Source organism: Gorilla gorilla, chromosome 23 (assembly GCF_029281585.2).
Source record: "Gorilla gorilla gorilla isolate KB3781 chromosome 23, NHGRI_mGorGor1-v2.1_pri, whole genome shotgun sequence".
Classification (NCBI taxonomy): Eukaryota; Metazoa; Chordata; class Mammalia; order Primates; family Hominidae; genus Gorilla; species Gorilla gorilla.
In genome coordinates, this window is record NC_086018.1 from 27,592,499 (window position 1) to 27,619,169 (window position 26,671).

General features: G+C 50.4%; 1 protein-coding gene across 2 annotated transcripts; it reads right to left on the minus strand.

Annotated features, from left to right (window-relative positions):
- Positions 1-85: 85 nt before the first annotated feature.
- NIPSNAP1 (nipsnap homolog 1) lies at positions 86-26,224 on the minus strand. Of its 2 annotated transcripts, XM_063704649.1 has the most exons (11): positions 26,072-26,224; positions 25,187-25,243; positions 15,334-15,461; positions 15,091-15,136; positions 14,126-14,220; positions 6,718-6,788; positions 6,432-6,572; positions 6,099-6,130; positions 5,661-5,755; positions 4,150-4,233; positions 86-1,285 (listed from the first exon to the last, which is right to left on the minus strand). In XM_063704649.1, exons 1-11 carry the CDS (start codon positions 26,167-26,169, stop codon positions 1,221-1,223), a joined length of 912 nt encoding a protein of 303 aa, XP_063560719.1. In that variant the 5' UTR covers positions 26,170-26,224; the 3' UTR covers positions 86-1,220. The 2 variants fall into 2 exon arrangements, with proteins under 2 accessions (XP_063560719.1, XP_018873744.2); XM_019018199.4 differs by lacking the exon at positions 25,187-25,243.
- Positions 26,225-26,671: the final 447 nt, after the last annotated feature.

Here is a 26,671-nt window from a genome sequence, read left to right on the forward strand (position 1 = left end):
CCATGTGGGACTAAGCCCACCAGCTCTACTGTGCCCTGCCTCAGGCACCTGCTAAAGTTCCTTGCAGATGAAGAAAAGACACTGATTTATAGTAAATATTTAATTGGTTCCATCAGCAATTCCAGCACAAGTTTTCCTGGATGGTAGGCAGAATCAAGCTACCCAAGGGTTCATGATGAGGTATGGGGGTCACTGAGGAGACCCCCAGAGTCACTGACCCCCCCCCCCCCGCCTCCACACACCAGGTGGCCCTGCAGAATGAGGGCTGGGCTGATAGAATGTCAATTAGGGGAGACAGGATACAGGGTGAGGGAACAGGCTCTAGCTTGTATATTTGCCTGCAGGAAGGAGGGAGGGCAGGAGAGACTCTGCATAGAAGGACTGGAACTACACATTTAAGTTTTCAACCCCAATATGCAGGGGGAAACAGCCAAGCCACTCTCCATCTGTCTAGTATTAGGAACCTCTCTTCAAGTGGTCTTTTGTCATCTCTGTTCTTCTTCCCAATTCTGTATTCCAGATTCCAGATTCTACAGTTGAAACCCAAGTTCTGAATTCTAAGTTCTACCTTCCGAGTTCCTGTTATGTGTCTGTCTCCTGCCCCTAAATCTTTCCTGGCTCCCATCCCTTTCCCCAGCCCCTCTGGGCAGAATGTCTGAACCTCCTCCTGACCGTGGTGACGAGGTTTATTTTTGTTTTTGTTGTTGTTTTTGTTTTGGCAGTTCCAGGCTTTTCTCCAGCAGGAGGGACTTGGCTCAGACTGTCCAGCAAGTGGGTGGCCCAGTGGAAACCAGGGAATTCCTGAGGGCCTGGCCCGGCCTCCTCTCTTCCCACCCCACCTCTAGCCACTGGACATACTACCGTTTGTGCAACTAAGCTAAACAGAGGATTTCCAAGGGTGATAACTGGGGACTGGTGGCCTTGAGATGAGGAATTTTAGAAGATATATGAAGGCCTGAAAGATCACTATCTTTCATTCAGGGAAATCAGAAACTACTTCTAGCAAGGGGAAGGAGGCAGGCAGGGAAAGTAGAAAGGGCCTGGGCAGAGCTGTAAGCCTCAGAACTTGTCAGCCTTCAGTTCCCCCTTGTCTGAACTGAGCACTGCCCCTCAGAGTCCTCCCAGAGCCAAGACAAAACCAAGACAGCAGGACCAGGAGTGCCACTGTCTGTTGGGGTTGCCTGAGGGAGAAGGGGAAGGAGGTGGAGGTGTAGGCAGTATCACTGCAGAGGCGAGATCTTCAAGGGGATCATGATCCTAGACTCCATGTGTCGCACCAGGGGGACTGCGGAGAGAGAAGGCAGAGGTCACACAGGGGGCTCAAGCAAGCCAACAACCTCCCCTGGCCCCACCCACACATGCTGGCCTTTGAGTGGGCAGGAGGAGGCCCCAGATGCTGCGACAGGAATGTCCCATTGCCCTCGTGGAAGGGCCCATGAAGAGCACCAGATCCCTCAAATTATGGGATAAGACAGGACTTTGGTGATGATGAGAATAACATTTTCTTAAATTTTAATAGTTATCTGTTGGCCAGGCATGGTGGCTCGTGCCTATAATCCCAGCACTTAGGGAGGCCAAGACAGGCGGATCACCTGAGGTCAGGAGTTCGAGACCAGCCTGACCAACATGGAGAAACCCTCTCTCTACTAAAAATACAAAATTAGCCGGGCATAGTGGCACATGCTTGTAATCCCAGCTACTAGGGAGGCTGAGGCAGGAGAATCGCTTGAACCCGGGAGTCAGAGGTTGCCGTGAGCCGAGATCAGGCCATTGCACTCCAGCCTGGGCAACAAGAGCAAAACCCCATCTCAAAAAAAAAGAGAAGAAAAACACTGATTTAGACCAACTGCCTCGTTTTACAGATAGAGAGGGTGCAGCCTAGAGAAGGTCAGCTCAAGGTCATCCAGGAGGTTAGACTCTTTCCTCCAGCTCAGAGCTTTTCAAACTTTAATGTGCATACAAATCACTTGGCAGTTCTTGTTAATGTGCAGATTCTGATTTGGTAGGTTGCAGGAAGCCTGCGATTTGTTATTCTTGTTTGTTTGTTTCTTTGTTTGAGATGGAATTTCACTCTTGTTGCCCACGCTGGAGTGCAATGGCACTATCTCGGCTCACTGCAACCTCCGCCTTCCGGTTTCAAGCGATTCTCCTGCCTCAGCCTCCTGAGTAGCTGGGATTACAGGCATGTGCCACTATGCCTGGCTAATTTTGTATTTTTAGTAGAGACAGGGTTTCTCCATGTTGGTCAGGCTGGTCTTGAACTCCTGACCTCAGGTGATCTGCCCACCTCAGCCTCCCAAAGTGCTGGGATGACAGGCATGAGCCACTGCGCCCAGCCAAGATTTGTCATTCTTAACAAGCTCCCAGGGGATGCCAATACTGTCAGTTGGGACCACACTTGATTTTTTTTGTTTTTTGTTTTTTTTGAGACAGGGTCTCACCCTGTCTTCCAGGCTGGAGTGCAGTGGCAGGTTCTCGGCTCAGTGCAACCTCCGCCTCCTGGGTTCAAGTGATTCTTGTGCCTCAGCCTCCCGAGTAGCTGGGATTACAGGCTTGAGTTACCACGCCTGGCTAATTTTTTTTATTTTTAGTAGAGACGAGGTTTCACCATGTTGCCCAGACTGGTCTCCAACTCCTGGCCTCAATTGATCCACACACCTCAACTTCACATAGTGCTGGGATTACAGGTGTAAGCCACTGTGCTCGTCTTGTTTTTTATTATTTTTATTTTTTATTTTTGACATAGGGTCTCACTGTTCCCTAGGCTGGAGTGCAATGGCACAATCATGGCTCCCTGCAGCCTCAAACTCCTGGGATCAAGTGATCCTCCCTCCTCAGCCTTCCAAGTAGCTGGGACTACAGGTGGGAAACACCACTTCCTGCTAATTTTTAAAAAATGTTTTGTAGAGATGGGGTCTCCCTATGTTGCCCAGGCTGGTCTTAAACTACTGACCTCAAGTGATCCTCTTGCCTTGGCCTCCCAAAGTACTAGGATTTCAGTTGTGAGACACCATACCCAGCTGGGACCACACTGAATAGCAAGGCTCCTGCTAACTCCTTCAGCAGACACATTCTCCCTCATGCCACCTGGTAAGTGATCACTGTAAGCTTCTCAATGGCAAGGACAGGCTCTTGTTCATTTATGTGCCCCTCAACCACCTACCTACCACAGTTCCCGGCACACAGTGAGGGCTTAATTAACACCCACTGACTCTAGGTGGTTTCAGGTTCCTAGCAAAGTGGCAAACACCTTGAGCAAAAAACTTGTTCAAGGCTGGGCACAGTAGCTCATGCCTATGATCCCAGCACTGTGGAAGGCTGAGGTGGGAGGACTGCTTGAGCCCAGGAGTTTGAGACCCGCCTGGGTAACATAGTAAGACTGCATCTCTACAAAAACAAAAACCTTATTCAAAAACATTTCCTGCATGCTTCCTTTGTGACAGACACTGGAGAAAGCACTTTTCATAAATGAGTTTGTGGGCCGGATGTGGTGGCTTATGCCTGTAATCACAGCACTTTGGGAGGCTGAGGCAGGCGGATCACCTGAGGTCAGGAGTTCGAGACCAGCTTGGCCAACATGATAAAACCCCGTCTCTACTAAAAATACAAAATTAGCTGGACATGGTGACACACGCCTGTAATCCCAGCTACTCGGGAGGCTGAGGCAGGAGAATGGCTTGAACCTGGGAGGTGGAGGTTACAGTGAGCCAAGATCATGCCACTGCACTCCACCCTGGGTGACAGAGTGAGACTGTGTCTCAAAAATAAATAAAATAAAATAAAATATAAAATAATAAAATAGTTTGTAGAATCTTCCGTTATAGCCCTCTGACAGAAGCACTATCTTACAGACGAGGGAACAGCCTCAGCGAGGTAAAGAACCATGCCCAAGGTCACAATGGGCGTTCGCTAATCCACATCTCCTAGGCAGAGGCGTGGCCCTGGCTATGTTATCATCCCTTAGAGTACTCACCTAGGCCTGCTGGTATCCTATGGAGTGTGCCACTTGGATAGAAACCCATTAACTCATTGTCTTAAAAGTGAGTTCCCCATCACTGGAGGTAATCAAGAAAGACTAGATCTCCTTGCAGAGAGGATTCCATCCTCAGACAGGGTTCTCAGCAGAAGACCTCCAAAGGCTTCACTCACCTGTATAGTAGACATTTTCATCCCAGCCTCTCTTCCTCCAGGCAGCGTTTCGAGTCTCCTCCCGAGACTGCAGGTCTTTATAGGCTGTGAGAAAGGCACAGGCTCATTCCTCAGGCACAGAGGACTGGATCCCTTACCCAGCACAGGGCCCTCTTCCCACTGTCCCCTAAACCCTGCACTGCTGTCTCCTCCTCCCTAGATGCCTCCCTCAGACTGTTAGCAAACACTGTCTGCTTTAATAATCCATCCAATCAGTACATATGTTAATATTGCCTACATTTATATTTCTAGTCGCAAACACTCCCAAGGGCTCCAGACTCCTCTATCCATCTACTGCCTACTTGACATCTCTACTTTGGTGTGTCAGCATTTTTAGTGTAACACTTCCGGCTGGGTGCGGTGGCTCATGCCTATAATCCCAGCACTCTGGGAGGCCGAGGCTGGTGGACTGCTTGAGGCCAGGAGTTCGAGGCCAGTCTGGCCAACATAGCGAAACTCTGTCTGTACTAAAAATACAAAAATTAGTTGGGCATGGTACTGCATGCCTGTAATCCCAGCTACTCAGGAGCGTGAGGCACGAGAATCACTTGAACTCAGGAGGCGGAGGTTGCAGCACTCTTAACAAAGCAGACAGCAGCCAGAGAAATCATACTAGAACAAAAATCAGGTCATGTCACTGCTGTTTGAAACAAATAGTCTCTCATTGCATTTACAATAAATCCCAACTCATTCCCCCTCTCCTGTTCCATCTCCCCACATTCTTCCCTACTCACTCCACACTGGCCTCCTTGCCACACCTCAAAACCCCGAAGGCTTTTCCCCACCACGGGGCCTTTGCATGTGCTGCTCTGTCTACTTGGAATGCTTTTGCCTAGCAATTCACAGCTGGCTCCTTCTCATCCTTTAGCTCTCAGCTTACATTTTACCCCTGAGCTTACATTTTACTCCCTCAGAGAGGCATTATTTGTCTGCCTAGACCAATGTAGATCCCCTATGTTTTTCACCATCATCTCTCCCTGCCTTTTTTTTTTTCTTCGTTTTTTTGAGACGGAGTCTCGCTCTGTTGCCAGGCTGGAGTGCAATGGCGTGATCTCAGCTCACTGCAACCTCCACCTCCCGGGTTCAAGTGATTCTTCTGCCTCAGCCTCCCGAGTATCTGGGACTACAGGCATGTGCCACCACGCCCAGCTAATTTTTGTATTTTTAGTAGAGATGGGGTTTCACCATATTGGCCAGGATGGTCTCGATCTCTTGACCTTGTGATCTGCCCACCTCGGCCTCCCAAAGTGTTGTGATTATACGCTTGAGCCACCGCTCCCAGACTCCTTGCCTATTTTCTATAAATATTATTTGTAATCTGAAATTGATCTTTTTGTGACTTTACATCTAAGATAGTGTCTCCTGCTAGAACATTAAGTTCTATGAGGACACTAATACAACCCCATTGGCTACAGAGAGTGATGACAGAGAAAGAGAACTAACAAAAGGCTCCTGGAAGGTCCTCAACCTACCCCAGAGATGGTGCACCACGTAGAGCTCTCCTATCTGTGAGAAGAAGCCACCCACTGCCTCCTGGTTCTCCTGCCGGTACTTGATGGCCCGAGCCCTGGAGAAGTCAGAATAATATGGGGCAGAAGCCAGGGCTGGTGCAGAGGGTACTGAGGCTGATTCCTTGGCCACACTTCACAGGAGGGGCCTAGGTGGAACCCACGGTCCTCCGGGATGCTGAGAGAAAGGACTGATGGCGGGGTGTTCTACCAACGGAGGGGTCACAACCTTCTAGGAGATCCTCACCTCCTGGTTGGATCCTTCTCCCAGATCCGTGAGGGGCAGAGGGTAAAGAGTTCCCTGTGATATGGCCCTGGAAAAGGTGGCCCACCAGGGGCCTTGGTGGGGCAGGTGAGCAGGGTACGCCCCCCCCCAACCCCAGTCTTGGTGCTGCCACTTACCAGTTGTTCCCCCACTCGATCATGGTTCCTGGCTGAAAGAGAACCAAAGGGATGACGGGAATGAGCCCCCACCTCAGATTCATAGCATCACAGCTTGGCAAGGAAGGGAAACTGCCCTGTCTCCCCACCTCCCAAGCTCCAGCGGCCATTTGGCCTCATTCGCAGGCCCTGACACACACCTGGTGTGCATGTTTGCACTCGTGTACACAACTCTGCTCTGAGCCCACAGGGAGGGAGAAACCAGAAGCCCCAGTCTAGGTGTTGGGGCAGCTGCAAAGCAGCACTGCAGCAGGGAAATTGGGGGGCAGGAGGGGGTCTGTTGGAGGGAGGCACCTTGAGCTTGTATGTCCTCAGCTCATAGATGTTGGGACCCATTCTGGGCTGTGGCTCATTCCAGAAGCTGAACTCGAGGAGCAACTGGTTTCTCCTGGACAGCAGCATCTGGCTCCGCTCCCTTCGGAACTCCAGGTACTCCTGTGGGCATGGTGGTAAAGGCATGGCTACCAGGAAGTGCGCTCCATCCTGACAGTGTGCCTCATGGGGTAGCAGAGGAGTCCCCAGCACAGGGCTGGGCTGCATCCCACATCCAGAGAGGTGTGCTGAGTGGACACTAACATACCTTATTGTTTTTGAGCTTGTTCATGCAGTCCATGAGGGCTGGGTAGCCACCTGAGAATCGCCACAGGTGCACTGTTGGGGGTGAGAGGTATAGGTCAGTGAGCTGCTGGGACCCCCAGCAGATGACCTCCCCAAGGTTGGCTAAGTGGTGGGGATGGGGGAGGCGGGTGGCCTGGTTCCCTGTAGCAGCAAGACTCTCTGAGTTCCCTCTGCCTTGGTGGAAGACCATGCTGGGGAGGGGATGACCCTAGACACAAGTCTAGGAGACCTGGATTTGAGCTCCAGCTCTGCCCAGCAGCCTTGGACTGCTCTAGGCCTCAATGTTCTCATCTTGAAAATGGGAATAATGCTCCCACCCCACTTTCCTTAAATAGCAACAAGAAGATCAGATGTGTCCTGTACCCTGGAAGCAGTGGCATGCATAAGGAAGACCACCAGGCCTTGGAGGGGCAGCTGAACAAAAGGACAGGGGAGAACTGATGGGCTGATATGGAACATTCCAAGACAGTGAATTGAAAAAAGGAACCAAGGAACAGAAGAGGATATGTGGTATGCTACCTCATGTGTTGAGGTGGCAAGGACATCCAGAGATGCTAATTTATGCATCACCTCTTAATGGCGACTTAAGAGATTGACAGTAGACTGGGCGCAGTGGCTCACACCTGTAATCCCAGCATTTTGGGGGACCAAGGCGGGTGGAGACCAGCCTGACCAACATGTAAAAACCCCATCTCTACTAAAAATACAAAATTAGCCAGATGTGGTGGCGCATGCCTGTAATCCCAGCTACTTGGGAGGCTGAGGCAGGAGAATCACTTGAACCTGGGAGGCGGAGGTGGCGGTGAGCCAAGATCGTGCCATTGCACTCCAACCTGGGCAACAAGAGCGAAACTCCGTCTCAAAAAAAAAGAGATTGACAGTAGATGCCCCTGGGACACAGAATGGAGGCCTGTGGGGCCTCGGGCAGGAGGGAAGCTTACTTTGCATGGAAAACTCTTTGTACTCTTAGAATTTATAAAAATCCTGGGCTGGGCATGGTGGCTCACGCCTGTAATCCCAGCACTTTGGGAGGCTGAGGAAGGTGGATCACGAGGTCAGGAGATCGAGATCATCCTGGCTAACACAGTGAAACCCCCGTCTCTACTAAAAATACAAAAAATTAGCCAGGCGTGGTGGCGGGCGCCTATAGTCCCAGCTACTCGGGAGGCTGAGGCAGGAGAATGGCATGAACCCAGGGGGCAGAGCTTGCAGTGAGCCGAGATCGTGCCACTGCACTCCAGCCTGGACGACAGAGTGAGACTCCATCTCAAAAAAAAAAAAAAAAAAAAATTAGTTGGGTGTGGTGGCACATGCCTATAATCCCAGTTACTCGGGAGGCTGAGGCAGGAGAATCGCTTGAACCCAGGAGGTAGAGGTTACAGTGAGTCAAGATTGCGCCAGTGTACTCCAGCCTGGGTGGCAGAGTGAGACTCTGTCTCAAGTAAATAAATAATCAACTTTGGGAGGCTGAGGCGGGTGGATCACCTGAAGTCGGAAATTCGAGACCAGCCTCACCAACATGGCGAAACCCCATCTCTACTAAAACAAAAATTAGCTGGGCGTGGTGATGCACATCTGTAATCCTAGCTACTCAGGAGGCTGAGGCAAGAGAAGCGCTTCAACCTGGGATGCAAAGGTTGTGGTGAGCTGAGATCGCACCACTGCACTCCAGCCTGGGCAAAAGAGCAAGACTCTGTCTCAAAAAATAAATAAATAAAAATAAATAAAAATCATATTATCCGCACTGAGTTGAACAATGTCCCCTCAAAATTTATGCCCACCCAAAACCTCAGAATGTGACCTTATTTGGAAATAGGTCTCTGTGGGTATAATCGACCTAAGATGAGATTATACTAGGTGAGCCCTGAGTCCAGTGACTGGTGTCCTTATCAGAAGTGGGAGATCTGGACACAGGAGAACACTATGTGAAGACAGAGACACACAGAGAGAACAGCATGTGACGAGGGAGGCAGAGATTAGAATGACAAGTCTACAAGCCAAGGAACACTAAGTTTCCAGCAATCCCCAGAAACTGGAAGAGGCAAGGAAGGGTTCTCCCCTAAGGCCTTAGGAGGAAGGACAGCCCTGTCAACACCTTGATTTGTGACTTCCGGCCTCCAGAACTGTGACAGGATAAACCTCTGTTATTTTAAGCCACCCAGTTTGTGATATGCTGGCCACCCCAGGAAACTAATCTAATTCCTAGTAACAAAGAAACCTAATTAATTGTGGAGGAGAAGAAAGGAACAGTTTTGCCATCCTGGGAGCATGGCTGGGCCCATCAGCGGAGGAAGGTCCCCAGGGGATCACACAAGCAAGCTAGAGCTAAGGGCAGCTGGCTGCCAGCAGTCTAGAAACTCAGACTCTGTAACTTCCCATCCCCATCTCCAGCCTGACCTTCACCTGTTTTTTGACTCCATCTGTGCCTTGATTTTCCCATCTGCGCCTTGATTTTCCCATCTGCAAAATGGCCTGACCCTATGGTTTAAAGGTCTTTTTCCCAAAGGAAATGGCAAAAGTACTGTATGGATGGAAATCTACCAAAACCAGGAATGACCTGTGGAAAATGGATTAACGGAGAAAAGTTACAAGGACAGCATCATTGGCAAGAGGAAGGAATTTTCTTTATTTTTCTGTCACCCAGGCTGGAGTGCGGTGGCGTGATCTCAGCTCACTGCAACATCCACCTCCTGGGTTTAAGGGACTGTCCTGCCTATGCCTCCCAAGTAGCTGGGATTACAGGCGCATGCCACCACGCCCAGCTAATTTTTGTATTTTTAGTAGAGACAGGGTTTCACCTTGTTAACCAGGCTGGTCTTGAACTCCTGACCTCAGGTGATGCACCCGCCTCAGCCTCCCAAAGTGCTGGGATACAGGCGTGAGCCACCGCGCCCAGCCAGGAAGAAGGAATTGTCTAACAATTGTGGTGCTCCCCATAGGAGATGGATCAATGGTTCTTACAAGTTTATTAAAATGTAGATTCCTGAACCTTACTCCCAGCGTACAGCTCAACATGATTCAGCTATGTGAGGGACTGAACTTCAAGGTACAAAAAATGTAGGGTATGCTTTAAAAAGTCAGGATCAGCCAGGCGCAGTGGCTCAGGCCTGTAATCCCAACACTCTGGGAGGCTGAGGCAGGAGAGGAGCACTTGAGCTCATGAGTTTGAGATCAGCCTGGGCAACATAGCAAGACCTCATCTCTACAAAACAAACAAACAAAAACAAAACAACTAGCCCAGGCATGGTGGTGTATGTCTGTGGTCCCAGCTACTCGAGAAGTTGAGGTGAGAGGATCGCCTGAGCCTAGGAGTTCAAGGTTACAGTGAGCTATGATCATGCCACTGCACTCCAAACTGGGTGACAGAGCGAGACCCTGTCCCAAACAGAAAAATAAAAAATAAGAAGAAGAAAAAGGCCAGGGGCAGTGGCTCACGCCTGTAATCCCAGCACTTTGGGAGGCCGAGGCAGGTGGATCAACTGTGATCAGGAGTTCGAGACCAGCCTGGCCAAGATGGTGAAACTCCATCTCTACTAAAAATACAAAAACTAGCCAGGCATGGTGGTTCATGCTTGTAGTCCCAGCTACTCGGGAGGCTGAGGCAAGAGAACTTGCTTGAATCCGGGAGGCGGAGGTTGCAGTGAGCTGAGATCACGCCACTGCACTCCAGCCTCGGCAACAGAGTGAGACTCGGTCTCAAAAAAGAAAAAAAAGAAAAAGTCAGGATCCCATCCCTCAGAGTTCATTTCACAACTAGCAAATGCTTAAGAGAATTCAAGGAATACTGCTGGAGCTGATCAAGTCAAGCTTAAAATGGGAAAGCTGTAGTGGCTGAAACTGAAGGCAATTTGCTTTTCTCTTATTCCCTTAGCCACATATCAGTGTCTAGCCAGGTACAATGGCATACGCCTATAGTCCCAGCTACTCAGGAGGATTGCCCGAGCCCAGAAATTCAACTCCAGCCTGGGCAATATAGTGAGACCCTGTTTCTAAATGGAAATAATAAAAATAAAACATAAATAATATGTTAATGTCTGTTACGGAAACCAAATAATTGATTAAGGAGATACACCTATCTATCTGCAGGTCACAGATTATTTTCAAAGACACGATTATCAGGACTGTCAAAGGATGAAATAGATTGGCTTACAAGTGAACTCTTCATGGCTAGGAGTGTTCAAGGGAAGTTCAGAGGACCATCTGTTATGGCTGTGCTATGCAGACAGTCTAAACCAGTACTGTCCAAAAGTACTTTCTGCATGAGCCTGTGTGTGTATGAGTGAGCATTTGAAATGTAGCTAGTATGACTAAGAAACTGAATTTTTTCTTTTTTAAAATCTTTTCTTCTTTTTTTTTTTAATATGTATTTTCTTTATAGAAGCAAAGTCTCACTATGTTGCCCAGGCTGGTTTCAAACTCCTGGCCTCAAGTGTTCCTCCCACCTCAGCCTCCTAATCTGCTGGGATTATAAGCATAAGCCACCATACTCAGTCCTGAATTTTTTCTTTTTTAGAGACAGGGTCTCACTGTGTTGCCCAGGCTGGAGTGCAGTGGCTATTCATAGGTGTGATGGTATTCAATCACGGCCTCGAACTCCTGGGCTCAAGCAATCCTCCCAACTCAGCCTCCCAAGTAGCTAGGACTACAGGTGAGCACCTTGGCACACAGCTTGAACTTTAAATTTTATGTAATTTTAACTAATATAAATTTCAATAGCTACATGTGAGACCAGGGCGCAGTGGCTCACACCTGTAATCTCAGTAATCCAGGAGGCCAAGGCTGACGGATTGCTTGAGTCCAGGAGTTCAAGACCAGCCTGGGCAACATAGTGAAACCCTGTCTCTACTAAAAATATAAAAAATTAGCTGGCTGTGGTGGCGCACACCTGTAGTTCCAGCTACTCGGGAGGCTGAGGTGAGAGAATCATCTGAGCCCGGGAGGTCAAGGGTGCAGTGAGCTGTGATTGCACCACTGCAGTCCAGCCTGGGAAACCAGAGTGAGACGCTGTCTCAAAAAAATAAATAAATCGGCCAGGCGCAGTGGCTGATGCCTGTAATCCCAACACTTTGGGAGGCTCAGGCGGGAGGATCATGAGGTCAGGAGTTCGAGACCAGCCTGACCAACATGGTGAAACCCTGTTTCTACTAAAAATACAAAAATTAGCCAAGTGCAGTGGCACACGCCTGTAACCTCAGCTACTCAGGAGGCTGAGGCAGGAGAATCAATTGAACCCAGGAGGCAGAGGTTGCAGTGAGCCAAGATTGCACCACTGTACCCCAGCCTGGGTGACAATACAGAGCGAGGCTCCATCTCAAAAAAAAAAAAAATAAATAACTACATGTGGTTAGTGGCTATCATTTTGGACAGTGCGGGTCTGAATTTGAGGTCCCTTTGAGTGGCTGAGATGCTGTGAGTCAGCCAAATTCATGTGTGGGTTCTTATAGCTGGTGCCAACTTTGATGTGTCTATTAGGCTGGGATGGGGCATGCTAGGGGTGCCCCTGGGACTGTAAGACACCAGCTCAGACAAGAAGAACTCCTATTTATTCCACAAATATGTGCTGCATATTGGGGATTCACCCATATATGGAGACAGACAACTAAACAGGCAGCTATAGGGGTACATGATCAGGGTGTGAGGAGGTAATTACTGAGGCCTGGAGAGCTAAGGAAGGTGTCTGACCCAGCCCGGGTGGAGGAAATCTCGGCAGCCTTCCAGGAGGAGGTGACATCTATGCCAAAATAAAAAAGTGAATAGTCCAGGCACTGTGGCTCATGCCTGTACTCCCAGCACTTTGGGAGGCCAAAGTGGAAGGATCGCTTGAGCCCGGGAGTTTGAGACCGCCCTGGGTAACATAGGGAGATCCCGTCTCTACAAAAAATTTAAAATAAATTAGTTGGGCATTGTGGCATGCACCTGTGGTCCCAGCTACTCAGGAGGCTGAGGTAGGAGGATTGCTTAAGCTCAGGAGGTTAAGGCTGTGTGAGCTGTGATCACACCACTGCACTCCCCACTGGGCAACAAGACCTGGTTTCAAAAATAAATAAATAAATGAAAATTTGAAAATGAATAAAACTGAAAGGCCAGGCACGGTGGCTCATGTCTGCAATCCTAGCACTTTGGGAGGCCGAGGAGGTAGGATCATTTGAGTTCAGGAATTTGAGACCAGCCTGGGCAACATGGAGAAACCCCGTCTCTACCAAAAAACACAAAAATTAGCTGAGCATGGTGGAGCGCACCTATAGTCCCAGCTACTCAGGAAGCTGAGGTGGGAGTACTGCTTGAGCCTGGGAAATTAAGGCTCGAGTGAGCCAAGATTATGCCACTGCACTCCAGCCTGTGTGACAGAGCAAGACCCTGTCTCAAAAAAAAAAAAAAAAAGCCCGGGAGTGGTGGCTCACTCCTGTAATCCCAGCACTTTGGGAGGCCGAGGCAGGTGGATCACCTGAGGTCAGAAGTTCGAGACCAGCCTGACCAACATGTGAAACCCCATCTCTACTAAAGATACAAAATTAGCCAGGCGTGGTGGCACAGGCCAGTAATCCCAGCTACTCGGGAAGCTGAGGCAGGAGAATCTCTTCAACTCAGGAGGTGGAGGTTGCAGTCAGCCAAGACTGTGCCACTATCTGCCAGCCTGGGTGACACAGCGAGACCCTGTCTCAAAAAAGAAAAAAGAAAAAAAAAATGGCCAGGTGCGGTGGCTCACACCTGTAATCCCAGCACTTTGGGAGGCTGAGGCAGGTGGATCACCTGAGATCAGGAGTTCAAGACCAGCCTGACCAACATGGTGAAATCCCGTCTCTACTAAAAATACCAAATTAGCTGGGCGTGGTGGCACATGCCTGTAATCCCAGCTACTCAGGAGGCTGAGACAAAAGAATTGCTTAAACTGGGGAGGCGGAGGTTGCAGTGAGCCGAGATTGCACTACTGCACTCCAGCCGGGGGCAACAAGAGTGAAACTCAGTCTCGGAAAAAAAAAAAGAATAAAAGACAGTGATCCAGGTAAAGCAGGCAAACAAGAAATAATGCTTAAGGCAGAAGAAAGAGAATGAGCAGTAGTCTGGAACTAAAGAGTGAAACTGTCAATCTGAGGAACTGAGTCCTGGGTGGGACAGCACAGCGAGGCATGGAGGATTTGGTGCCATGAGGCTGGGGGCAGGGCCCGGAAGGAGTCACAGGCTTCACGGGTCACCTTGAGGGCACAGGGGAGCCAGGACAGGTATTTGAGCAGGGGAGTGAGGTGATGAGGTTTTAGTAAGAGCCCCACCAGGTGCTGTTGTGGAGAGGGAGTGGAGAACAGCCAGGTGTGAAAGGTGCTGGAGGCCAGGGCTGGGCAGTGGCAATGGCACTAGGGAGGTGAGCGCCTTACCTGCCTGGTCCTGCTCCCCATACCACGTGTTCCAGTTGCCCACGAGTGAGCATGGGTAGTCCTCATCCAGGTGAAGCTTGGGCAGCACAGCCTCCCTGTGGGGGAGGTGCAGAGAGGGGCAGGGTTCACATAGCCACCAGGGCCTCTGAGATAAGGGTTCAAACTCAGTTCAAATAGACCCTGGGGCTGGGCCTCAGACTCTCCATCTCTAAAATGCAGAAGCTAGGCAAGAGGCCCTCAGGACTTCCGACACTGAAATTTACATCCTGGCTGGGCACAGTGGCTCACACCTGTAATCCCAACACTGGGAGGCTGAGGCAGGAGGATTGCTTGAGCCCAGTAGTTTGAGACCAGCCTGGGCAGCAAAGTGAGATCCCATCTCTCTTTTTTGTGTGTGAGACAGAGTTTTGCTCCTGTTGCCCAGGCTGGAGTGCAATGGCGCAATCTCGGCTCACTGGAACCTCCGCCTCCTGGAGACCATCTCTTAAAAAAAAAAAAAAGAAAGAAAATGGGGCCAAACGCAGTGGCACATGCCTGTAATCCCAGCACTCGGAGGCCGAGGCAGGTGGATCACCTGAGGTCAGGAGTTTGCGACCAGCCGGACTAACATGGTGAAACCCTGTCTCTACTAAATACAAAAAAATTAGCCATGCTTAGCGGTGCATGCCTGTAATCCGAGCTACTTGGGAGGCTGAGACAGGAGAATCGCTTGTACCTGGGAGGCAGAGGTTGCAGTGAGCCGAGATCGCGCCATTGCACTCCAGCCTGGGCAACGAGAGCAAAACTCCATCTCAAAAAAAAGGAAAGAGAGAAAGAAAGAAAGAAAGAAAAAGGCAGAAATAAAAGAAATCTACATCTCCTGGATTTCTACAGAAAAGAACAGGGTGGAGGATGTTCTGCAAATTTGCTGAAAGTGTGTTCCCCACCCAGGCAGGGGATGGGATGTATGGATGCAGGGTGCTCACGTAAGGCTGTTGTAGGCATCCAGGTATTCAGGCTTTACATTGTGAACTGCAACAGAGGACAGAGAACAAGAAGTGAGGTAGGGTGTGTACACAGGGAAGAACTTGGGGTGAGGGGAGCCCATCAAGGCCAGGGGTCCCAGGACAGCTGAGGACATTCCAGACCCTCCCATCTCCTTCCTGGAGCCTCACAGGCCCCCAGAGCCCCTGAAAGGGCAGAAATTGGTCAGCTCAGCAGCCACTCACACTGGATCTTATAGAGGTTGCTGGTTTCCTTCTTGGACAGCAGGGTGGAGTGGGCATCCTTCCGGGGATCCACTTTGTGAACAAAGAGGGAGCGGAACCAGCTGCCTTCATTGTCCTTGGAATAGAAACTGCAGGACAGAGTTGAGGGGGACGTGCGCAGGTTGGGGGAGCCCCAGCAATTCCATCCACTTGGATGTCCTGCTCCCCTAGACCAGTGACCCACATTTCTGGGAACAGGGCCACGGAGTCCTGTGGCAGCTCCAGACTGTGAAATGCTATTGGAGCCAGCTCCTTTCTACAGATATTCCAGCTGCCCAGTTGGCTTCTTGAAGCTTTGCAGAGCCTCAGGACGCCAGGAGAGGCAGCCCCACCTCCCACTTCTCTCTCTAGCCTCCCTGCCTCCACTTCATCCCCCTTCCAAGAGGTCCTCTACTTGGGTCATATAACTCCAGCCTCTCGCCAAGAGGATCAACCCCAAATCCACCTTGCATCATGCCCAAAGCCCTTGACAACCCAACCTAACTTGTCAGCCTCCCCTCCTGCCCCCTCACCTGTACACCTCACTCTCCAGGTGTGCTCTTCCCTGAACACACCAGGATCTGCTACTCTGTGTTTTCTGTACAAGTTCTGTCCCCTCTAACGAGAAGACTGCTCTCACCGTCCTCCCCAGCACTCTCACAGTGCACTTGGCCCATGTCCCCACCCTGACCCCACACATGGAAAGCCAAATACAAATAAGCTTTGTCCTTGAGGAGCTCATAGTCCACTAGGAGAAATGGGCCTTGGGACACAATTATAGGAGGGGTCTCTGGAAGAGCCTAGGTGAACTAGCCTTAACTCTGCTTCTGGCAACCTGGGCAGACTCTCTACAGAGGAGGAGATGAGCTGGTCAGTCCCCAGGACTGGTTTGGCAGATAGAGGGAGTAAAAGGCACTGCAAAGCAAGATGCATTCACTCATCCAGCCAACACCTGCTCTGCCCATCGCCATAGGATACTGTGAGAATGAATGAATGAATGAATGATCAATGAATATGATTATGTGCTTTGCCCATGAGCATTGTGGTTAAGGGCAGTGGAGGGTCTGCTGCCAGCTCCTACTGGACCAGAACTGCACTCCCATCCTAAACACATATCCAAGGTCCCAGCAGGAGGCAGGGGTGCTTATTTTGAGACTACCAATCTTCCTGCTCCACAGCCTTGGTGCAGCTTGCAGCCAGGCCTGAAAAGGAAGTCTCCCGATGGAGACAATTCCTAGCCAGGGAGCCTGGCAAGAGGGATCCCTGAGTGGCAACAAGCCTTATCCCTTTTTTCTTTTTTCTCTTTTGTTTTTTCCAAGTGAGGTCACAGGAAGCCCTATCCTTTCTTTTCTTTTTTTTTTGAGACAGAGTCTCGCTCTTGTTGCTCAGGCTGGAGTGCAGTGGTGCGATCTTGGCTCACTGCAACCTCGGCCGCCCGGGTTCAAGCAATTTTCCTGCCTCAGCCTCCTGAGTAGCTGAGATTACAGGCGCGTACCACCACATCCAGGTAATTTTCCTATTTCTACAATACAAATACCCAGCTGCCCTATCCCTTTTTAAGACTTTTATGTGGTTAGACAAATGTCTTAGGCTGGGTGTGATGGCTCACGCCTGCAATCCCAGCACTTTGGGAGGCCAAGGCAGGCAGATCACCTGAGGTCAGGAGTTCGAGACCAGCCTGCCCAACATGGCGAAACCCTGTCTCTACTAAAAATACAAAAATCAGCTAGGCGTGGTGGTGTGCACCTGTAATCCCAGCTACTCAGGAGCATGAGGCAGGAGAATTGCTTGAACCTGAGAGGCAGAGGTTGCAGTGAGCCAAGATCGCACCATCACACTCCTGCCTGGGCAACAGAGCGAGAATCCATCTCAAAAAAAAAAAAAGGACAAATGTCTTGCAAATAAAAAATCAATCAATTTTTTCCAAAATATGGAGCAGCCATTGGGACGGATAAAATCAGCTGGGCACAATGGCTAAATGCCTGTAATCCCAGTACTTTGGGAGGCTGAGGTCAGAGGATCACTTGAGCCCAGGAGTTCAAGATCAGCCTGGGCAACAAAATGAGACTCCATCTCTACAAAAAAAAAATAATAAATATGACTGGCTTATGCCTGTAATCCCAGCACTTTGGGAGGCTGAGGCAGGAGGATTGCTTGAGGCCATGAGACAAGCCTGGGGAAACTTGTGAGACCGTGTCTCTACAAAAAATAAAATTAGCTGGGCATGACAGTATGTGCCTGTAGTCGCACTACTTGGGAGGCTGAGGTGGTAGGATCACTTGAGCCTGGGAGGTTGAGGCTGCAGTGAGCCAAGATCTTGCCACTGTACTCCAGCTTGGGCAACAGAGTGAGACTCTATCTCAAAAAAATAAAATAAAATAAAAATACAATAATTAGCCGGGTGTGGTGACACATGCCTGTAGTCTCAGCCACTTGAGAGACTTAGGAGGACTGCATGAAGCCCAGGAAATCAAGGCTACAATGAATTATGATCAGGCCAATGCACTCCAGCCTGGGTGACAGAGACCATGTCTCAAAAAAAAAAAAATTTTTTTTTTTTAAATAATCTTAAAGTGGTGATATGTTTGTTTGGTTTTGTTCATTTGTTTGTATTTGAGATGGAGTCTTGCTCTGTCGCCAGGCTGGAGTAAAGTGGTATGATCTCCACTCACTGCAACCTCCACCTCCCGGGTTCAAGTGATTCTCCTGCCTCAGCCTCCCAAGTAGCTGGGACTACAGACGTGTGCCACCACGCCCAGCTAATTTTTGTTATTTTTAGTAGAGACAGGGTTTCACTATGTTGGCCAGGACGGTCTCGATCTCTCGACCTCATGATCCACCTGCCTCGGCCTCTCAAAGTGCTAGGATTACAAGCATGAGCCACCGCGCCGGGCCAAAATGGTGATATGTTTGTATAAGCATAAAAATGAGAAATGGGCCAGGCATGGTGGCTCACGCCTGTAATTCCAGCACTTTGGGAGGCCGAGGCAGGCGGATCACTTGAGCTCAGGAGTCTGAAGCCCTGTCTCTGCAATAAATAAAAAAATTGCTGGGTACAGTGGCTCACACCTGTAATCCCAACACTTTAGGAGGCCAAGGCAGGTGGATTACCTGAGGTCGGGAGTTTGAGACCAGCCTGACCAACATGGAGAAACCCCATCTCTACTAAAAATACAAAATTAGCCAGGCGTGGTGGTGCATGCCTGTAATCCCAGCTACTCAGAAGGCTGGGGCAGAAGAATTGCTTGAACCCAGGAGGTGGAGGTTGTAGTAAGCCGAGATCAGGCCATTGCACTCCAGCCTGGGCAACAAGAGTAAAACTCTGTCTCAAAAAAAAAAAAAAAATTAGCCAGGTATGGTCAAGTGTGCCTGTAGTCCTAGCTACTCAGGAGGCTGAGGTGAGAAGATTGCTTGAACCCAGGAGGCAGAAGTTGTAGTGAGCTGAGATCGGGCCACTACACTCCAGCCTGGGCAGCAAGAGTGAAACTCTTTCTCAAAAAAAAAAAAAAAAAAAAAAAAAAATTAGCCAGGTGTGGTCGAGTGTTGAGTGCGCCTGTAGTCCCAGCTACTCAGGAGGCTGAGGTGGGAAGATCGCTTGAACCCAGGAGGCGGAGGTTGCAGCGAGCTGAGATCGGGCCACTGTACTCCAGCCTGGGCAACAGAGCAGACCCTGTCTCAAAAAACAAAACAAAACAAAACAAAACAAAAAAAGAGGCTGGGCATGGTGGCTCATGCCTGTAATCCTAGCATTTTGGGAGGCTGAGGCGGGCAGATTGCTGGAGCTCAGGAGTTCACGACTAGCCTGGGCAACATGGCAAAACCCCATTTCCACTAAAAAAAGATACAAAATATTAGCCAGGAGTGGTGATGTGTGCCTGTAGTCCCAGCTACTCGAGAGACTGAGGCAGAACTGCTTGAATCCAGGAGGCGGAGGCTGCAGTGAGCCAAGATCACGCCACTGCACGCCAGCCTGGATGACAGAGTGAGACTCCATCTTCACAAAAAAAAAAAAAAAAAAAAAAAAGAAAGAAAGAAAGAAAGAAAAAAAAAAGAAATTACTTGTCCCAAACTGTTAATACTGCTTACCTGGGAAAGAGGAATAGGAGATGGCTAAATTTTTCTTTATTCATTGTAATTTTTTATAAAGATTTTAAAGTGTGTTAAGCATTTCTGAATTCATGGACTCTCTCGATCATTGTACATGCATCTGCTTCATTAGCAAAAAGACAATTATCAGCCTGGCGTGGTGGCTCATGCCTGTAATCCCAGCACTTTGGGAGGCCGAGGCGGGTGGATTGCCTGAGGTCAGGAGTTTGAGGCTAGCCTGGCCAACATGGTGAAACTCAGTCTCTACTAAAAATACAAAAATTAGCTGGGCATGGTGGCGCAATCCTGTAATCCCAGCTACTCGGGAGGCTGAGGCAGGAGAATCACTTGAACCCGGGAGGCGGAGGTTGCAGTGAGCCCAGATCGTGCCATTGCACTCCAGCCTCGGCTACAAGAGCGAAACTCTGTCTCAAAAAAAAAAAAAAAAAAAAAAAAGACAATTATCATTAGATAGGTAGTGCGGTCTGTGAAGTTTTTGGACCAGAATAAGGGAGGCTGTAAGCCAGGGATCTGTGATGTACTTTTCAGTTGCAGGATCTCACTGATTCTATGCAATGATCTTATAGTATTGGTACTATTAGTATTCCCATTCTCGCGAGGATAAAATGGAAAGAAGCCCAGAGAGTTTAAGGGACTTGCCCAAGGCCGCACAGAAAATCAGAGGGCAGAGTTAAGAACCCAGCGCTCCTTCCTTGAAAGCCAACCCCCACCTCAGGTTGGGCACTGAGGGACCTGACCTTTGGTTTTAATGTAGAGGGGCTGCTTCCCCTGGAGGGAGATGGGCAGTGAGGAGAGCAGCTCCTACTATTTATCAACCAAGACCTTTGCTCTAGAAAGGACTAGACTGAGTAATTTATTAACACCAGCACTGACCAAGATAAATATCAGTCAAGTAGCCAGCCCTGAAGAGAGAGATTAGGGGCTGGAACGCTGGAAACTTCAGGAGCTCTGATGGGCTCTCGTCTCTTCCCACTACTCTAATCCTTCCTGCCTGTGGGCCTCAGTTTCCCCATCTGTCAAATGAGCAGGGTGGTGGAGCCCATCCCTAAAGCTGTTTTCTACAGGTAAAATCCAAGAAGGAGCTTGTCAAAGATCTCAGAGGAGGGTTTGAACTCCAAGCCAGCATCCCCAAGGGTACATTTGCAAGAGTACAAATGTCACTTTCTCAGTGAAATTACAATGTTCTCCTACCCTTGACCTCCCCAAGCCCTCTCATCCTGCTCTCCATCTTGTTCCAGAGCACGTTCTAAAACACTATACTAGGATGAGCCCAGTGGCTCATGCCTATAATCCCAGCACTTTGGGAGGCTGACGCAGGAGGGAAGGATTGCTTGAACCCAGGAGTTGTTTTTTTTTTTGTTTTGTTTGAGATAGAGTCTCAGTCTGTCGTCCAGGCTGTAGTGCAGTGGCGTGATCTGGGCTCACTGCAACCTCCGCCTCCCAGGTTCAAGCAATTCTCCAGCCTCAGCCTCTCAAGTAGCTGGGACTACAGGCATGTGCCACCACATCCAGCTAATTTTTTATTTTTAGTAGAGATGGGTTTTCACCGTGTTAGCCAGGCTGGTCTCGAACTCTTGACCTCAAGTGATCCTCCTGCCTCAGCCTCCCAAAGTGCTGGGATTACAGGCATGAGCTACCACACTTGGCCCTTTTTTTTTTTTTTTTGTATTTTTTTTGAGATGGAGTTTCACTCTGTTTCCCAGGCTGGAGTGCAGTGGCGCAATCTCAGCTCACTGCAACCTCCACCTCCTGGGTTCAAGCGATTCTCTCGCCTCAGCCTCCCGAGTAGCTGGGACTACAGGTGCGTGCTACCACACCCGGCTAATTTTTGTATGTTTTAGTAGAGACGGGGTTTCACCATGTTGGTCAGGCTGGCTCGAACTCCTGACCTCAAGTGATCCGCCTGACTTGGCCTCCCAAAGTGATGGGATTACAGGCGTGATCCACCATGCCCGGCCGAACCCAGGAGTTTGAGACCAGCCTGGGAAACACAGCAAGACCTCATCTCTACTAAAAATTAAAAAAAAAAAAACCACTATACTTTTTGGCTTATTATGTGCTTTGTTTATTGTCAGTCTCTAAACTGGAGGCAGCCCTAGCGGGGCAGAATCCTTGTCTGTTCTGTTGTATCCCTGCTGTATCCCCTATGCTTGGAGCAGTGCTGGGCACATGGTGAGAATGCAGTCCAAGTTTGAGAAATGAATGAAAGAGGAGCTAAGACATTCTTGCATGAAAATGATGAAAGCTGGAAAGTATGAAACGAAAGAAATGGTAGACCTTAGGCTGGGCGTGGTGGCTCACGCCTGTAATCCCAGCACTTTGGGAAGCCGAGGTGGGTGGATCATGAGGTTCAAGACCAGCCTGGCCAAGATGGTGAAACCCCATCTCTACTAAAAATACAAAAAATTAGCTGGGTGCGGTGGCAGGCGCCTGTAATCCCAGCTACTTGGGAGGCTGAGGCAGGAGAATTGCTTGAACTCAGAGGGCAGAGGTTGCAGTGAGCCGAAATCGCGCCACTGCACTCCAGCCTGGGTGACAGAATGAGACTCCATCTCAAAAAAAAAAAAAAAAAAAAAGTAGACCTTGACCCAGAGTGACTTCACTCAGGGATCAGGGGTCCTTTCCATCCTTAAAACCAACAGCAGAACTAGTGCTTATGAGCACAAGCTCTGGACAAACCCAGGTTTTGATCCTAGCTCAGCTTCATCTTTCTTTTTTCTTCTATTTTTTTTTCTTCTTTTTTCGAGACAGGGTCTCACTCTGTCACCCAGGCTGGAGTGCAGTGACACAATCATGGCTCACTGCATCCTCTATCTCCCAGACTCAAATGATCCTCCCACTTCAGCCTCCCAAGTAGCTGAGACCACAGGTGCGCACCACCACGTCTGGCTAATTTTTGTTGTTGTTTGAGATGGAGTCTTACTCTGTTGCCCAGGCTGGAGTGCAATGGCACGATCTCGGCTCACTGCAACCTCCACCTCCCAGGTTCAAGGGATTCTCCTGCCTCAGCCTCTGGAGTAGTTGGGACTATAGACATGTGTCACCATGCCTGGCTAATTTTTTTTTTTTCTTGAGACGAAGTCTTGCTCTTGTTCCCCAGGCTGGAGTGCAATGGTACGATCTCAGCTCATTGCAACCTCCGCCCCCCCGGGTTCAAGTGATTCTCCTGTCTCAGTCTCCCAAGTAGCTGGGATTACAGGCATCTGCCATCATGCCCAGCTAATTTTTCTATTTTTAGTAGAGACAGGGTTTCACCACGTTGCCCAGGTCGAACTCCTGACCTCAGGTGATCTGCCCGCCTCGGCCTCCCAAAGTGCTGGGATTACAGGTGTGAGCCAACGCACCCGGCATGTTTTTTGTTGTTGTTTTGTTTTGTTTTGTTTTTTTGATACGGAGTCTCCCTCTGTTGCCCAGGCTGGAGTGCAGTGGCGCGATCTTGGCTCACTGCAACCTCCGGCTCCCCAGTTCAAGCGATTCTCCTACCTCAGCCTCCAGAATAGCTGGGAATACAGGAACACACCACCATGCCTAATTTTTTTTTTTTTTTGAGACAGAGTCTTGCTCTATCACCCAGGCTGGAGTGCACTGGTGCGATCTTAGCTCACTGCAACCTCCACCTCCCTGGTTTAAGCGATTCTCCTGCCTCAGCCCCCAGAGTAGCTGGGATTACAGGCGCACACCACCATGCCCAGCTAATTTTTGTATTTTTAATAAAGACGGGGTTTCACCATGTTGGCCAGGCTGGTCTTGAATACCTGACCTCATGATCCGCCTGCCTGGGCCTCCCAAAGTGCTAGGATTACAGGTGGGAGTCACCAGGCCTGGCCTGGCTAATTTTTGTGTTTTTAGTAGAGATGGGGTTTCACCATGTTGGCCAGGCTGGTCTTGAACTCCTGGCCTCAGGTGATCCACCCGCCTCAGCCTCCTAAAGTGCTGGGATTACAGGCATGACCCACGGTGCCTGGCCAAATTTTTGTATTTTTTATAGAGACAGGATCTCGCTATGTTGCCCAGGCTGGTCTCAAACTCCTCGGTTCAAGCGATCCTCCCACCTTGGCCTACCAAAGTGTTGGGATTACAGGCGTGAGCCATGGTGCCTGGCCCAGGTCCATCTGATTTCAAAGCCCACACTCCATCCCCACCCCAGCAGCCTCATTGCCCCCAAACCTCACAGGCCAGAAGGGCTGCTGCTGGCCCTACTAGTGACTCTGGAGAGATATGGGGCAGCCTAAGGGGCAGCAGGACAGAGTGTTCTCAGGTATCCAATGTGGAATTAAGGTATAAGTAACTGCAAGACAGTCCTTGAGGGACTTGATAAACATTAATTCAAGTGTCTTCACAGCAATCCTGCCGAAAACACCAACATCCCCACTTTACAGAAAAGGAAACTGAGGCTGACGGAGGTTCAGCAACTCATCCAGGGTCACTGAGTAAGTGAGGGGCAGCAGGCTGACTCTGAGACCCATGCTCCTTTTACAGCCTCTGGGTGTTTGCCACACAAATGGTTTTACCACCAATCCATTCTGTCCCTTCCCCAATCTTGATATTTTCATCTGGAAAACAAAGGGCTCATAAAAGATGATCTTCCCAGAGCCCTTTGAGCCTCAACATTATGTGGGTCACATGCAGAAATTGCTTGAAACATAGGCTAGGGGTTAAGGAGCAACACTTGCTGCATGTTCGTCAAGTGCTAGACACTTCACAACCACGGAATCTTTTTTTTTTTAGACGGAGTCTCGCTCTGTCACCCAGGTTGGAGTGCAGTAGCGTGATCTCGGCTCACTGCAGCCTCTGTCTCCCGGGTTCAATTGATTCTCCTGCCTCAGCTTCCTAGTAGCTGGGATTACAGGGGTGAGCCATCACACCCAGCTAATTGTATTTTTAGTAGAGACACGTCTTCACCAACATGGTGAAATTTTCGTACTTTTTTTTTTTTTTTTTTTTTGAGACAGAGTCTCACTCTTGTCGCCCAGGCTGGAGTGCAGTGGCATGATCTCGGCTCGCTGCAAGCTCCGCCTCCTGGGTTCACGCCATTCTCCTGCCTCAGCCTCCTGAGTAGCTGGGACTACAGGCGCCTGCCACCGCGCCCGGCTAATTTTTTGTATTTTTAGTAGACGGGGTTTCACCGTGTTAGCCAGGATGGTCTCGATCTCCTGACCTCGTGATCCACCGCCTCGGCCTCCCAAAGTGCTGGGATTACAGGCGTGAGCCACCGCGCCCGGTCATTTTTGTACTTTTTATAGAGACAGGATCTCGCCGTGTTGCCAGGCTGGTCTTGAACTGCTGACCTCAAGTGATCCGCCTGCCTCGGCCTCCCAAAGTGCTGGGATTACAGGCGTGAGCCACCATACCCGACCAACCACAGCATCTTTAATCCTCAACAACCCTATGAGATACATCCTGATTACTCCCATTTTACAGATGAGGAACCCAAGGCTTAAAGAGTCCTGAGGTCACCCCACCTACAAAGTCTGAGTTAGATCTGTTAGTGCCAGGCAAACTCTAGGCTTTTCCCACGGTGTCAGCTTTATCCCTAATTATTGGGCAGTCTAGGTGGGGCGCTTATGCCACTCCTCTTTCCCAGCTGTCCAAAAGCCCCACTGCTCTGTGCTGTAACATCTCATGGCAGGCGCTATCAGAACTTTGCAGCTTCATTCCTGGGCTGCAGGGCAGGAGGGATGGTTGCTTCCTTTTCACAGGTTGGGGGAGGGGGAACAGGTGGCCTCACTTCTTTGGTAAATATTCCTTGACCATACACAGTCCTGAGCCCTCTGAGGGTGGGAGGCTGGGGAAACAGAGAAAAATGAGATCATGGTCTAGTGAGAGAGACAGACAAGCACCAAGTCATAACTGTGCAGGGTCATATATGCAGAGATGGGGGAAGTACAGGGCTGTGGGGACCAAGGAGCGAGGGGCTGCCCAGGGCCAGTCAGGGAGGCCAAGCCCTAGCTCAGCCCAGAGCAGGGCCCAAACAAAAGCCCAGGCTGAGAGCACATGGCCCAGCCAGACTCCCACTCCCAGGAGGCCACCAGTTGGGTGCAAAGTGCATGGCGCATTGGCAGACCTGGGTCCCAGACCTGGTGCTGCCACGGCACAGCAGGGAGGGTGACCTTGGACAACTCCCATTCCCTCTCAGGTCCGTTTCCCCACCTGTACAGTTCGAGGTGGAGGAACAAAGGGTCTGTGCAGCCATGGCCCCTGGGGATCCCCCACTGCTCCCCTGCCATCATCTCTTTCCCACAGAACTTCCCGACGGAGGAGCTGACTACCAGAAGCCCCCAGTGGGTGTTAAATCACAAGCTACGCCTGGGAACGGGCCACTCCTCTTGTCTTCTGCCCTCTCCCACTCTCCAGGGCCCAGTACCTGCCCTTCTCACCATCTTTCATCAGGTCCCCATCACAGCCCGGTCCCAACCAGGACAAAGACCCTACCCATCCCTTTCTCACCTCCCCCATTCTTTGCCCAGACCCCTCCCTAGGCCTTGATCCTGCCCCGCCTCTAACCCCCAGATTCCAAGCGAGGAGTCTCAGCCCCTCCCCCCGACCCAGTCCCTGGCCCCCGCGCCTGCACCCCACCCCGCGCGCGTCTATCCCTGCCTGGCCGGGCTCTCACCGCGCCGCAGCTGCAGCCGCAACGTCCCCAGCGCGAGGCCCCGGGCCCCCCAGCAGCCGCCGCGCCGCCACAAAGATGCTGCACAGCCGCGGAGCCATGTTGGAGCCGCAAAGGTTGCAGGAAGGCCCCGCCCTCAAGCCCTGGCGGCGGAGGCGGGGCGCGAATAAACTCCACCCCTCCGGCTCGCCCGCCCCCTCCACTCACCCGGTCAGGTGGGCGTTTCCTGTGGGCGTCTCCAACTCCGCAGGTGCTGGACGGAAGTCAGGGTCCTAATCCTCTGCGCGCTCTGCGACCTTGGCAAGCCCTTTTCCCACTCTGGGCCTCAGGATCCACCTCGGTAAAATGGGAGCGTGGAACAATAATACCAAGGGTTCTTTTTTTTTTTTTTTTTTTTTTGAGACGGAGTCTCGCTCTGTCGCCCAGGCTGGAGCGCAGTGGCGCGATCTCGGCCCACTGCAATCTCCGCCTCCTGGGTTCACGCCATTCTCCTGCCTCAGCCTCCCGAGTAGCTGGAACTACAGGCGTCTGCCACCACGCCCAGCTAATTTTTTGTATTTTTAGTAGAAACGGGGTTTCACCGTGTTAGCCAGGATGGTCTCG